Source organism: Salvelinus sp. IW2-2015, linkage group LG17 (assembly GCF_002910315.2).
Source record: "Salvelinus sp. IW2-2015 linkage group LG17, ASM291031v2, whole genome shotgun sequence".
In the NCBI taxonomy this organism is placed as follows: domain Eukaryota; kingdom Metazoa; phylum Chordata; class Actinopteri; order Salmoniformes; family Salmonidae; genus Salvelinus; species Salvelinus sp. IW2-2015.
This window is the reverse complement of record NC_036857.1, coordinates 4,275,529-4,289,347: the sequence shown is the minus strand read 5'-3', so window position 1 is coordinate 4,289,347 and position 13,819 is coordinate 4,275,529. Positions and strand designations below refer to the sequence as shown.

Sequence of the window (13,819 nt, the reverse complement as noted above, 5' to 3'; positions counted from 1 at the left end):
ATWTTTTCTCAGCTTGAGAACCCCCCATGCTCCGCTCGAGGCCTTCCACTCGAGACCACTGTCCAGGTTAATGAGGCCACATTGTTGACAAAMAAKGCCGCCAAAAAAGTTAATGAATCCATACAGCCGAATAATAATTCATAATAGATCAATCTTTTATTTCCATAACTTTTATTTTTTATTTTATAGCTTTATTTAATGAGGTAAGTCAGTTAAGAACAAATTCTTATTTAAAATGATGGCTTACCAGAAGGCAAAAGGCCTCCTGCGGGGACAGGGGCTGGTATTAAAAATAACAAATCAAATAAAAATATAGGACAAAACACACATCACGACAAGAGAGACACAATAACACTACATAAAGAGAGACCTAAGACAACAACACAGCATGGTAGCAACATAACAACAACATGATAGCAACACAACATGGCAGCAGCACAACATGGTAGCAGCACAAAACATGGTACAAACATATTGGGCACAGACAAAAGCACAAAGGGCAAGAAKGTAGAGACAACAATACATCACGCGAAGCAGCCACAACTGTCAGTAAGAGTGTCCATGATTGAGTCTTTGAATGAAGAGATGGCCATAAAACTGTCCAGTTTGAGTGTTTTTTGCAGCTCATTCCAATCACTAGCTGCAGCGAACTGAAAAGAGGAGTGACCCAGGGATTTGTGTGCTTTGGGGATCTTTAGCATAATGTGACTGGCAGAACTGGTGTTGTATTTGGAGGATGAGGGCTGCAGTAGGTATCTCAGAGAGGGAGGAGTGAGGCCTAAGAGGGTTTTATAAAAAAGCATCAACCAGTGGGTTTTGTGACGTGTATACAGAGAGGACCAGTATACAGAGGAGTATAGARTGCAGTGATGTGTCCTATAAGGAGCATTGGTGGCAAATCTGATGGTCGAATGGTAAAGAACATCTAGCCGCTCGAGAGCACCCTTACCTGCCAATCTATAAATTCCGTCTCCGTAATCTAGCATGGGTAGGATGGTCATCTGAATCAGGGTTAGTTTGGCAGCTGGGGGGAAAGAGGARTGATTACGATAGAGGAAACCAAGTCTAGATTTAACCTTAGCCTGCAGCTTTGATATGTGCTGACAGAAGGACAGTGTACCATCTAGCCATACTCCCAAGTACTTGTAAAGGTGACTACCTCAAGCTCTAAACTCTTAGAGGTGGTAATCACACCTGTGGGGAGAGGGGCWTTCTTCTTACCAAACCACATGACCTTTGTTTTGGAGGTGTTAAGGGCAGAGAAAGCTTGTTGAACACAAAGAAAGCTTTGTTGTAGAGTGTTTAACACAAAATCCAGGGAGGGGCCAGCTTAGTATAAGACTGTGTCATCTGCATGTAAATGGATGAGAGAGCTTCCTACTGCTTGAGCTATGTTGTTGATGTAAATTGAAAAGGGCCTAGGATAGAGCCTTGGGGTACTACCTTGGTGACAGGCAGTGGCTGAGACAGCAGACGTTCTGACTTCATACACTGCACTCTTTGAAAGAGGTAGTTAGCAAACCAGGCCAAAGACCCCTCAGRGACACCAATACTCCTTAGCAGACCCGCAAGAATGGAATGGTCCACCGTATCAAAAGCTTTGGCCAAGTCAATAAAAATAGCAGCACAACATAGAATTAGAATTAAGGGCAATGGTGACATCATTTAGGACCATTAACGTTGCAGTGACACATCCATAACCTGAGTGGAAACCAGATTGCATACCCGAGAGAATACCATAGACATCAAGAAAGTCAGTCAGTTGATTATTGACAAGTTGTTCCAACACTTTTGATAAACAAGGCAAAATACAAATTGGCCTAAAACAGTTAGGATCAGCTTGATCCCCCCTTTAAATAAAGGATGCACTGTGGCTGCTTTCCAAGCAATGGGAACCTCCCCAGAGAGGAGAAACAGGTTAAAAAGGTCAGAGACAGGCTTGGCGATGATAGGGGCAGCAACCTTAAAGAAGAAAGGGTCTAAACCATCTGAACCAGATTTTTTTTGGTGGTCAAGTTTAAGGAGCTCCTTTAGCACCTCTGACTCAGTGAACGCCTGCAGGGAGAAACTAAGTAGCGGGGCAGGGGGAAAAGAGGGAGGAGCATCKGAGATAGTCACATTAGAAGGGGTGGGAGATGAGGAAATGTTGAACGGGCAAGGAGGCATGGCAGAGTCAAATAGGAATCTTGACTTAATGAAGTGGTGATTAAAGAGCTCAGCCATGTGCTTCTTGTCAGTAACAACCACATCATCATTAAGGTACATTGGCAGCTGTGAGRAGGAGGGTTTATTCTCCAGGTCTTTAACCRTTTTCCAGAACTTCATGGGGTTAGACCCACAGAGAAAACTACTCCTTAAAGTAACTAACTTTGGCCTTCCGGATAGCCTGAGTGCACTTATTTCAAATTTGCCTGAATGAGAGCCAGTCAGCCTGAGTATGCYGAGCAATTTGCCAAATAGAATTCTTGAGGTGGAGTAACTCTGCCAGATCACGGTCAAACCAGGGGCTGAACCTGTTTTTAATTTTCTTTATGGGTGAGTGTTTGTTAATGATACCACTGAAATTATTTAAAAAATAAGGTCCAAGCGTCTTCGACAGAGGGGATCAAGCTGATTCTATACCATTATACAGAGGCCAGTTCATGAAGGAAGGCTTGCTCATTAAAGTTTTTTAGCAAGCGTCTATGACAAGTCAGGACAAGTCGTTTCACTGAGCAGCCATTACAAACACAGGCTGTTAAACAGTGATCACTTAAGGTCATTACAGAAAACACCATACTGATACCTATCAGGATTATTTGTAAGTATAACATCAAGGAGAGTAGCCATTTCTGGGTGTTTGGAGTCATACCTTGTGGGAATGGTAACAWTCTGAGAAAGATTTAGGGAGTCCCATTGCTTTAGGACTTGGTCAGGTGGTTTAAGCATGTCCCTGTTTAGGTCACCTAGCAGGACAAATTCAAACTTAGTGTAAGGGGCCATGAGAGAGCTTAGGCAGGGCTGCCCAACCTTCTTCCTGGAGATCTACCATCCTGTGGGTTTTCAGTCCAAACMTAATTTAACACACCTGATTCTACTAATTAGCTGCTCAACAAGACCTTAACTAGCTGAATGAGAACTGTTAAATAAGGGTTGGACTGAAAACCTACAGGACAGTAGATCTCCAGGAAGAGGGTTGGAAAGCCCTGGCTTAGGGCATTTAATGTACATGCCGGTGCTGATGGTGGCTGATAACTCTTTGTTGACTGTTACTGGGTGTTTTTTGATAGTTTAATGCTTAAAACCAGCAAATCAAATTGTTTGGGGACAGACTTGGTGGAGACAACCGAGCACTGAAGGTGTTCCTTGGTAAAGMTTGCCACTCCACCACCTTAGGAAGATCTGTCTTGGTGAAAAAGGTTATAACCAGAAAGGTTAACATCAGTGTTCAAAACACTTTCTTAACCACGTCGCAGTAATGACCAACACATCTGGATTGGAGCTGTGAACCCACACTTTCAATTGATACATTTTAGKTAATTAGCTTCTAGTGTTAACGTGCAGAAACCCGAGGCTTTTACGAGAGCAGAAATCAGTGCAGAAATAATTTACAGTGCATTTGGAAAGTATTCAGACATCTTGACTTTTTCCACATTTCTTTTATGTTACAGCCTTATGTTCTCATCAATCTACACACAATACCCCCATAATGACAAAGCGAAAACAGGTTTTTTGAATTTTTGGCAAATATATAAAAAAAACGAAATACCTTATTCACATAGGTATTCAGCCCCTTTGCTATGAGACTAGAAATTGAGCTCAGGTGTAGCCTGTTTCCATTGATCATCCTTGAGACGTTTCTACAACTTGATTGGAGTCCACCTGAGGTAAATTCAATTGATTGGACATGATTTGGAAAGGCGCACACCTGTCTATATAAGGTCCCACAGTTGACAGYGCATGTCAGAGGAGGTTAGGAGAACTTATGCAGCAAGTTTGGAGAATTAATGTAGCAGGTGAGGATAATTAGGTAAAGGGTTAGGGTTAAATAAAATACAAAAAAATAAATTCACTTTTGACTTTAATTTGAATAATAGCTGGATCTCTTTTAACCATTACAAAGTATCTGARGTGGTAGGTGTGGTGAAAATCTCAGAGCCTGAGGCTTGCRCCAAGGGTCAGGCTAAAGATGAGTTTGTGTTTTTGGARAAAGTGGACCCTTGCCTTTTGCCTGATCTATTTTGTTTCAGGGTGGGTGAAAACCGATTTGGGTGCTGTGGAATCAGTGAGGATAACCAGAAGTGGTCTTGTGAGGCGGTGATACAACCAGTCAGGATGCTCTCGATGGTGCAGCTGTAGAACGTTTTGAGGATCTGGGGACCCATGCCAAATCTTTTCAGTCTCTTGAGGGGGAAAAGGCATTGTCGTACCCTCTTCACGACTTTCTTGGTGTGTTTGTTGGGAATGTGGACACCAAGGTACTTGAAACTCTCGACCTGCTTCTCTACAGCCCTGTCGATGTGAATAGGGGCGTGTTCGGCCCTCCGTTTCTTGTAGTCCACGATTATCTCCTTTGTCTCGTTCACGTCAAGGGAGAGGTTGTTGTCCTGGCACCACAGTGCCAGGTCTCTGACCTCCTCCCTATAGGCTGTCTCATCATTGGCAGTTATCAGGCCTACCACTGYTGTGTTGTCAGTAAATGTAATGATGTTGTAGACGTGCTTGGCCACGCAGTCGTGGGTGAACAGGGAGTACAGGAGGGAACTAAGCACCCACCCCTGAGGGGCCCCTGTGTTGAAGCTCAGCTTGGCAGATGTGTTGTTACCTACCCTTACCACCTGGGGGCGGCCCGTCAAGAAGTCCAGGATCCAGTTGCAGAGGGAGGTGTTTAGTCCCAGAGTCCTTAGCTTAGTGATGAGCTTTGTGGGCACTATGGTGTTGAACGCTGAGCTGTAGTCAACGAACAGCATTCTCACATAGGCTCTCCTTTTGTCCAGATGGGAAAGGGCTGTGTGGCATGCGATTGAGATCGCGTGATCTGTGGATCTATTGGGGCGGTATGCGAATTGGAGTGGGTCGAGGGTTTCAGGGAAGATGGTGTTGATGTGAGCCATGACCAGCTTTTCGAAGCACTTCATGGCTACCAACGTGAGTGCTACAAGGCTGCTTGAAACATGTAGGTATTACACACCTGGTCAGGGAGAGGTTGAAAATGTCAGTGAAGACACTTGACAGTTGGTCCGCGCATGCTCTGAGTACAAGTCCTGGTAATCCATCTGGCCCYGAGGCCTTGTGAATGTTGACCTGTTTAAAGGTCTTGCTCACATCGGCTAAGGAGAGAGGGATCACAGTCGTCCAGAACAGCTGGCGCTCTCATGCATGCTTCAATGTTGATTGCCTCGAAGCAAGAATAAAAGGCATTTAGCCTGTCTGTTAGGCTCGCGTCACTGGGCCGCTCGCGGCTGGGTTTCCCTTTGTAGTCCGTGATGGTTTGTAAGCCCTGCCACATCCGACGAGCGWCAGAACCGGTGTAGTAGGATTCAATCTTAGTCCTGTACTGACGCTTTGCCTGTTTGATGCTTCGACATGGTGTGATACACCATCCAAAGTGTAATTAATAACCTCACCTTGCTCAAAGAGATATTCAATGTCTTTCTTTTTTTTTGCCCATCTACCAATAGGTCCCCTTTTTTGCGAGGCATTGGAAAACCTCCCTTGTCTCTGTGGTTGAATCTGTTTGAAATTCACAGCTCAACTGTGGGACCTGACAGATAATTGTATGTATGGGATACAGACATGAGGCAGTCATTCAAAAATCATGTTRAACACAATTTCACATAGTGAGTCTGTGTGACTTCGTAAGCATATTTTTACTCCTGAAYGTATTTAGGCTTGCCATAACAAATGGGTTGAATACTTATTAAGTTAGAACATTTCAGTTTTAAATATTTGGGAAAATGTCTACAAACATAATTTCACTTTAACATTATGGGGTATGTGTGTAGGCCAGTGACACAATCTAATTTGAATCAAAAAAGTCAAGTACTGTAATTCATTGGTTAGAGTATGGACACACCTACTCATTCAAGGGTTTTTCTTTATTATTTTTTKACATTGTATAATGATAGTGAAGACATCAAAACTATTAAATAACACACATGGAATCATGTAGTTATCAAAAGTGTTTAAACAAATAATAAGATTCTTCAAAGTAGCCACCCTTTTCCTTGACAGCTTTGCACACTCTTGCTATTCTCTCAACCAACTTCACCTGTAATGCTTTTCCAACAGTCTCAAAAGAGCTCCCACATTTCCTGAGCACTTGTTGGCTGCTTTTGCTTYACTCTGCGGTGCAACTCATTCCAAACCATCTCAATTGGGTTGCGGTCGGGGGATTGTGGAGGCCAGGTCATCTGATGCAGCACTCATCACTCTCTTTCTTGGTCAGATATCCCTTACACAGCCTGGAAGTGTGTTGGGTCATTGTCCTGTTGAAAAATAAATGATAGCTCCACTAAGCGCAAATCAGATGACGTGGCGTATTTCTGCAGAATACTGTGGTAGCCATGCCGGTTAAGTGTGCCTTGAATTCTAAATAAATCAGTGTCACCAGCAAAGCACCATCACACCTCCTCCTTCATGCTTCACGGTTGGAACCACACATGCGGAGATCATCCGTTCACCTATTCTGCATCTCACAAGGACACGGCGGTTGGAACCAAAAACCTCAAATTTGGACTCATCAGACTAAAGGTCTAATGTCCATTGCTCGTGTTTCTTGGCCCAAGCAAGTCTCTTATTATTGGTGTCCTTCAGTAGTGGTTTCTTTGCAGCAATTTGACCATGAAGGCCTGATTCATGCAGTCTCCTCTGAACAGTTGATCTTTAGATGTCTGTTACTGCAATTCCTGAGTCTGGTAACTAACTTATCCTCTGCAGGCAGAGGTAAATCTGGGTCTTCCTTTCCTGTGGAAAGGAAGGTCCTCATGAGAGCCAGTTTCATCATAGCGCTTGATGGGTTTTKCGACTGCACTCAAAGAAACTTTCGAAGTTTTTGAAATGTTCCGCATTAACTGACCTTCATGTCTTAAAGTAATGGACTGTYGTTTCTCTTTGCTTATTTGATCTGTTCTTGCCATAATATGGACTTTTGTATTTTACCAAATAGTGCTATCTTCTGAAAATAACCCCTACCTTGTCACAACACAACTGATTGGCTGAAACGCATTAAGGAAAGAAATTCCACAAATTAACGTTTAACAAGGCACACCTGTTAATTGATATGCATTCCAGATGACTACCTCATGAAGTTGGTTGAGAGAACACCAAGTGTGTGCAAAGCTGTCAAGGCAAAGGGTGGCTACTTTCAAGAAACTCAAATTTAAAATATTTTGATTAGTTAAAAAATAAATTGGTTACTACATGATTCTAAATGTGTTTTCATAATTTTGAATTATTCCACAAATGTAGAAAATAGTAAAAATAAATACCCTGGAATGAGTAGGTGTCCAAACTTTTGACTGGTACTGTATATAAARTACTATACTAATAATACAATGGGCTAATCTCAAATGAATACTCCTTGCCACCTTTCAAAACCCATTGGTCCCACCCCTCTGAYCTTCTCCTCCAATGGGTTTTGAGGCGAGGACGAGTTGCAAATRAGTTTCCAAAAATGTGACATTTCTTGTCCATGCTATGGAGACAGTTTATTTGAAAAATCAGAAGACTGTATGCTTGCAAGATGATGTACTAGTAACTAGCTGTTGAGACAAGGATGTGCACACACTTGAGTCTCCTGTACTGTACCATTCATATTCAAAGAACTGCACCTGTGTGAATGCAGATGATTTTACTCAGCAAGAGTTGACATGCTCTTAACAAATACTAAATTAGTGACACAGCATCTCTTTGAAATTGKATGATAAACAAAGCCAATGTTTAATGTGATTTCCAAATCAGAAAATACAATACTCTCAAAAACCAACCATGTACGTGGTACAGTAGTGTCATTACAGCAATCTTGAATTAACTATAAAATACTGAAAAGTATGTTACATCAACCAAGATATAACAAAGTAGTACAAATAAATCAGTTTAATACAATGCAGATTGAGAAAAGGGAACATTTCACAGAATTGACAGATGTTTAAATTAATAATCTCAGAACATTAGGTAAGACTATTTGATTTGGAAGCTATGTGTGAGGGAAAACAAACAAAAAAAGTTTCATTAAAACCAATTCTGACTGCTAGATACAATTACTGCCAYTACTGAGTGAAAAGAAAAACAATAACAAATTATGGCTGTAGAACAGTTTTAGCTTAAAAGTTGGACAGTTCCAACACTTCAGAGATGAAGGTTTCCTTCCATCTCTCCATGAAGATTACACTGATCTAGGCTGGGTGGGTCAAAGATATACAGAGGACTCATCTTTGTATCTGTGCAATTATAGCGTGTGTGACAGCATAGGCAGCACGATTGAGGCAATCTCCATTTTTAAGTAGTCAAATTTCTTCTTTACAATTGGCTGATCCCTTCTGATGACCCGGTTGGACATTACTCCATCAGAGTCACCAGGAGGGATCAGCCAATGAAGTTAAAAGTCCCACCCAGTTGATTACATTAAAATGGTGTTAGTCCTCAATGGTGCTGCCCATGCAAATACAGCCTTTTGGCCRCTAGAGGCCTCTATCATTCTCTATGGGATGGGTAGGTGGAAACAATCTGGCTGAGCACTTGCTTTCATCAACCCATTTCTGTCAGATCAGTGATCAGCTCTAGAAAGGTAAGGAGAAATACAGATGGATGGAAAGGTTGCATCTCAATAGTGAAAAAATACCTCTTCTCCTCATCCCCTTTATCTGCATTGATATGAAATAACTGGACAGGTGAGAGCAAATGTCTAAATGGCATCCTCCACATTCCCTCACCAGTGCTGTGTTTACAGGTCAGTTCAGATAAAGGAAAGGAGGTGAAGAGAAGAAGCCATGTTAAACTATTGAGATGCACCAATAAAGTATTCAAACAGAGCCATAACTTAATGTTAACCTGATGGTCTTACAAGGTCATTCATGTCAAACTATGGCTCCCAAAATGCACTGCATAAAGACGGGTCCTAGGTGTGGGTGGTGACACACCAGAAACTGTGGAGTTTTGCCGCTTTCAAAGCAACTCGGAAACTCTGACATTTCCGACTTGGAAACTCATTGTAGAAAAATGAGCTCAGTTTACCCACTTGGAAAATATCAGAATCAACCAATAGGAAGCTCTACGCAAAAAAAAAACGTATGTACATTTTAACTAAAGAGGATCCGAGTTTCCGAGTTGTCTTAAAAACWATTTCTAAACACTTCATGTCTTGACATTTTAACTTCAACTGAAATGTTCATATTTTTCTCAAATGGATTGGATTCCCCTCAGGTCTTCAGTCATGATGAAGCGCTGTGTAAAATATTATCCACACCACCTGGAAAGAGAGAGGGTTAGCCATGGATAAAGGACATTTTCACATACAGTATCAGAAACTGATAGACAAAAGTCTCGCAATCTGCATCTATTTTCAGTTCTTGTGAAAACAGTGTTTGTTCAATTCTCAGAACCATATCAGGGTACTGAATCCATGCAAAAACGCTCAAAGAATGTATCTTGTTGTGCARGTTCTTTTTACATCACATCAATATCCAATTTAACTCTTAATAGATCACGTATCAGGCTTTTACTTCAATCAGATGGAGGCGGCATGTAGCCTACTGGTTAGAGCGTTGGACTAGTAACCGAAAGGTTGCAAGATCAAATCCCTGAGTYRAAAAGTTAAGAATCTGTCGTTCTGCACCTGAACAAGGCAGTTAACACACTGTTTCTAGGCCATCATAGAAAATAAGAATTTGTTCTTAACTGACGTGCCTAGTTAAATAAAGGAAAAAAATTAAATAAATAAAATATATTGTTAGTGCTACTGCTAACCAGGAACAAAATACAAAATCATAGGAGTCACAACTATCGTTAAATGCAGACAACCTAGCGAACGTTTATTAATCTCGAGGAAGAAGTCACTGAGGAGGGGTGAAGCTAATGGCTACTCAAAGATCAGTGGGTTTGACTGATTAGTATTTCGTTAATCTTGACTGTAACAAAGGCCACACAACTTCCGGGCCTATCTTCACAATGTCAATGTAGCTAGCTAAAATACAAAATCATAGGAGTCACAACTATCATTGGCACTTGAGACAATCAGATCCCTCAGCCATGTCCCAGCCTAAACAATCTCTCCATGACCAGGGTTGTGACCACTGACCACAACATAAATACTGCCTGGACCATTACTTCCAAAGGTTCAACAAATATTGTGTGCTACCAGGAATAATGCAAAGGATGTCATGAAGCCTTCTTTGGTGAGTTCCACGTTCCTCCATATTCCTCCTCGTCACCTGCTGAAAGCTGCTGAAGTACACATACAGGACCCCGCGTTATGACACAGAATCTGGAGGACCAGAGGGTAGTGTTAGACAGAGATGGAGCCATCGTTGTTATTGAAGTTAAGGCACAGTTGTTATAGTTGTTTGGGAAAAAACAGGAAGGGAACAAGGGAGAGGGAAGCTATACACAAAGATGTTACTGTGTTAAAAGAAATGATTAACACTGCAAAGGTAGTTGTTTTAAGGGGATGTATCGTAGAGAAAGATGCATGAACCAGTGTACTCTCCTGCCCTGCAGGCCACAATGAGTGCAAAAGGAGAGTAGGCATTATGATACTTACATGGCTATTCCTAGGAAGCCTTTTAGTGTGCAACACCCCATATCACTCCAAGGATGAGAGCGATAATCGTTCGAATCCAGTAGATCACATCTAAAAACTCATCCTGAGGGAGTATGCAGAAGAAAAGGATAAACGTAAGTGAGTTGTTTCAAAAGAGGAGCAAGTAATGTCATAGTCACATATAAAGTATTCTATATTCATCCACTGGCAAGTTTCCCCTAAAGACAGTATCCAGAAATCTCCACAAATGCATGTACGAGCGTAGTGTAAACAGTGGTACGTTTGAGAGCTCTTGCTATATACCGACAACCTAGGAACGTTTGATTACTCTCGAGGAAGAAGTCACTGAGGGGTGAAGCTAACGGCTCCTCAAAGATCAGTGGGTTTGACTGAATTAGTATTTGCGTTAAATCTTGACTGTAACAAAGGCCACGACAACTTCCGGGCCCTATCTTCACAATGTCAATGTAGCTAGCTAAAATACAAAATCATAGGAGTCACAACTATCGTTGGCACTTGAGACAGGGCAATCAGATCCCTCAACCATGTCCCCAGCCTAAATAGCTAACGTTAGCCTACCCCGACGTTACCCGATCCTGACTCCTGGTGACAGCCAGCTAGCTCCGTTAGCATGCTGGTTAAAGTTAGCTGTCTGGCTAATCAAGTGAGGAGGGCCCAATATGAAAACGCTAAATATCCAGCTTTGTCCAAAATATACATGAAAAACAACCATATCGATATAATCAGATGAGCTAAACCAACCTTCTCTTCCCATACAGCGGTACTATTTAAGACTTTGCTCCATGTGGACTGCTTTACACCCCCATTGGCGAGATGAACTTCTTCTTTTCTCTTTGAACCGTTCGTCATTCTCTGCTGTTACCCCTTTGCTCTGCAGACGTTAAATGAAGCTCCGCGTGCAACACACCTTACAATAATGTTATTATTATACGGTTCCCGTCGTCTATTTCAATCGATTATTATTGTCAAATGTTTACAAAGGGCTAAAGGAACCACCGCACTGCTGACACTACAGACTTCATGCGCAGGAAGGACTTGACCCGAAATTAGCCTGTCGGTAAGAGCCAATAAGAAAATGCTACGTTCACCCAACGGACAAGTTTCACACAAAAATAAAAGACAGCGCACTCTGGAGGTGGAGTCATGCTATTGCCTCTTTCTTTTTGTCTTTCTGGTTTTGTTGTACGGCTGCTCTGGCCTTTCAAATGATAGAGCTGTGTTCTAATCATAGATGCAGAGCAGTATTTTCAGTGTCTTTGAGTATGGCTGATGTAGATTATGGGATGGAGGGTGTCCTTTCTTCAATGTGGAAGTCTTTGGAATAGATACTCAAGCTTAAATGCAACTCACAATGTATCACTATTGTAGCAATTGATGGGTAAAAATGATTGAAGTAGTCTCTCTAGACATCCAGGTTGTCTCCCACAATTTTCAAAAGTTCTGGCTTGCCTAGGGTCGGGTTTACAAGACTATGGCTGAAGTTAATTCCACTGACTCTGTGGCAGTGGTGTAAAGTACTTAAGTAAAAATACTTTAAAGTACTAAAGGAGTTTTTTGGGGTATATGTAATTTACTTAACTATTTATATTTTTGACTACTTTTACTTCACAACATTTCTTAAGAAAATATTGTACTTTTTACTCCATACATTTTCCTTGACACCCAAAAGTACTCGTTACATTTTGAATGCTTAGCAGGACAGGAAAATTGTCAAATTCACGCACTTATCAACCGAACATCCCTGGTAATCCCTACTGCCTCTGATCTGGTAGACTCACTAAACAGAGAACATCCCTGGTCATCCCTACTGCCTCTGATCTGGCGGACTGACTAAACACACATGCTTCGTTTGTAAATTATGTCTGAATGTTGGAGTGTGCCCGTGGCTTTCCGGAAATAAAAAAAAACAAGAAAATGGTACCATCTGGTTTGAAATGATTTATACTATTATTTTGATACTTAAGTCTATTTTAAACKAAATACTTTTATACATTTACTCAAGTAGAATTTTACTGGGTGACTTTTACTTTTATTTTAGTCATTTTCTATTAAGGTATCTTAACTTTTACTYAAGTATGACAGTTGGGTACTTTTTCCACCACTGCTCTGTGGTTACAGGGCAAAGACATATTTGCCATAAAGGTCCAGGCCTCACATACCTTAGACAGGTCTGCATCCAACCCCCAAGGCRAACTGCTACATAGACAGCAGACATCCCACTACAACCACCACTGATGTAGTGGGGCACAATCAACCGTTAGAGGGAAACTAGTGTGACCAATTTGGTATCAAACTTGGGTTGTTTGAAGGACTTGAGCCTGTGTTAGCCCATTGAGCTTAACCCTAGATATTAAGCTTGGTCAGAGGAGCTACCATTAGTAAACTCTTGTCCTCCATCTCTTTGCATGAACCCCAGCAGCCGACCTAGTATGTAACCTGTGCGGTATGTGTAACTACAGACTCAGACTGTGTTAGTCCACCATCAGGCTCTGGGAGCAGACTCGAGTCCTGCAGGTCTAAGGCAACGTGTTACTCCACTACACCACCTGCACAACRCTACACAGCACTATACCACCTGTGAACCAACTGCACAACACTACACAGCACTATACCACCTGTGAACCAACTGCACAACACTACACAGCACTATACCACCTGTGAACCAACTGCACAACACTACACAGCACTATACCACCTGTGAACCAACTGCACAACACTACACAGCACTATACCACCTGTGMACMAACYGCACAACACTACACAGCACTATACCACCTGTGAACCAACTGCACAACACTACACAGCAYTATACCACCTGTGCATAAAGGTCAAGACCAGGAAGAAGGCAGAGTACAAATGTCATAGTCTCTAAAGTTGAGTGTAAGCCTTGAAGGCTTCGTTACAAGAACAACATGGATGAATGGTCTCAGTCAATTCACTAGGGAATCTGAGATTGTGTGCTTTTCCTTTGCAGAATCTTGATAAAGTAAAGTAGTGCTTAAATACATCCCTATAAAAACGATCAGCCATTAACGGTAGGCCTGTTCCAGCATTTGATCA

The 13,819-nt window shown here is 41.8% G+C and overlaps 1 protein-coding gene across 1 annotated transcript; it reads right to left on the bottom strand.

The window, feature by feature from the left end:
• Positions 1-7,885: 7,885 nt before the first annotated feature.
• On the bottom strand, positions 7,886-11,819 carry rab5if (RAB5 interacting factor). The gene is given in 8 exon segments (XM_024005888.2): positions 7,886-9,448; positions 10,337-10,380; positions 10,383-10,409; positions 10,412-10,446; positions 10,448-10,462; positions 10,739-10,769; positions 10,772-10,841; positions 11,501-11,819. Coding segments are annotated over 8 exon segments (372 nt in total). The 5' UTR covers positions 11,609-11,819; the 3' UTR covers positions 7,886-9,406.
• Positions 11,820-13,819: the final 2,000 nt, after the last annotated feature.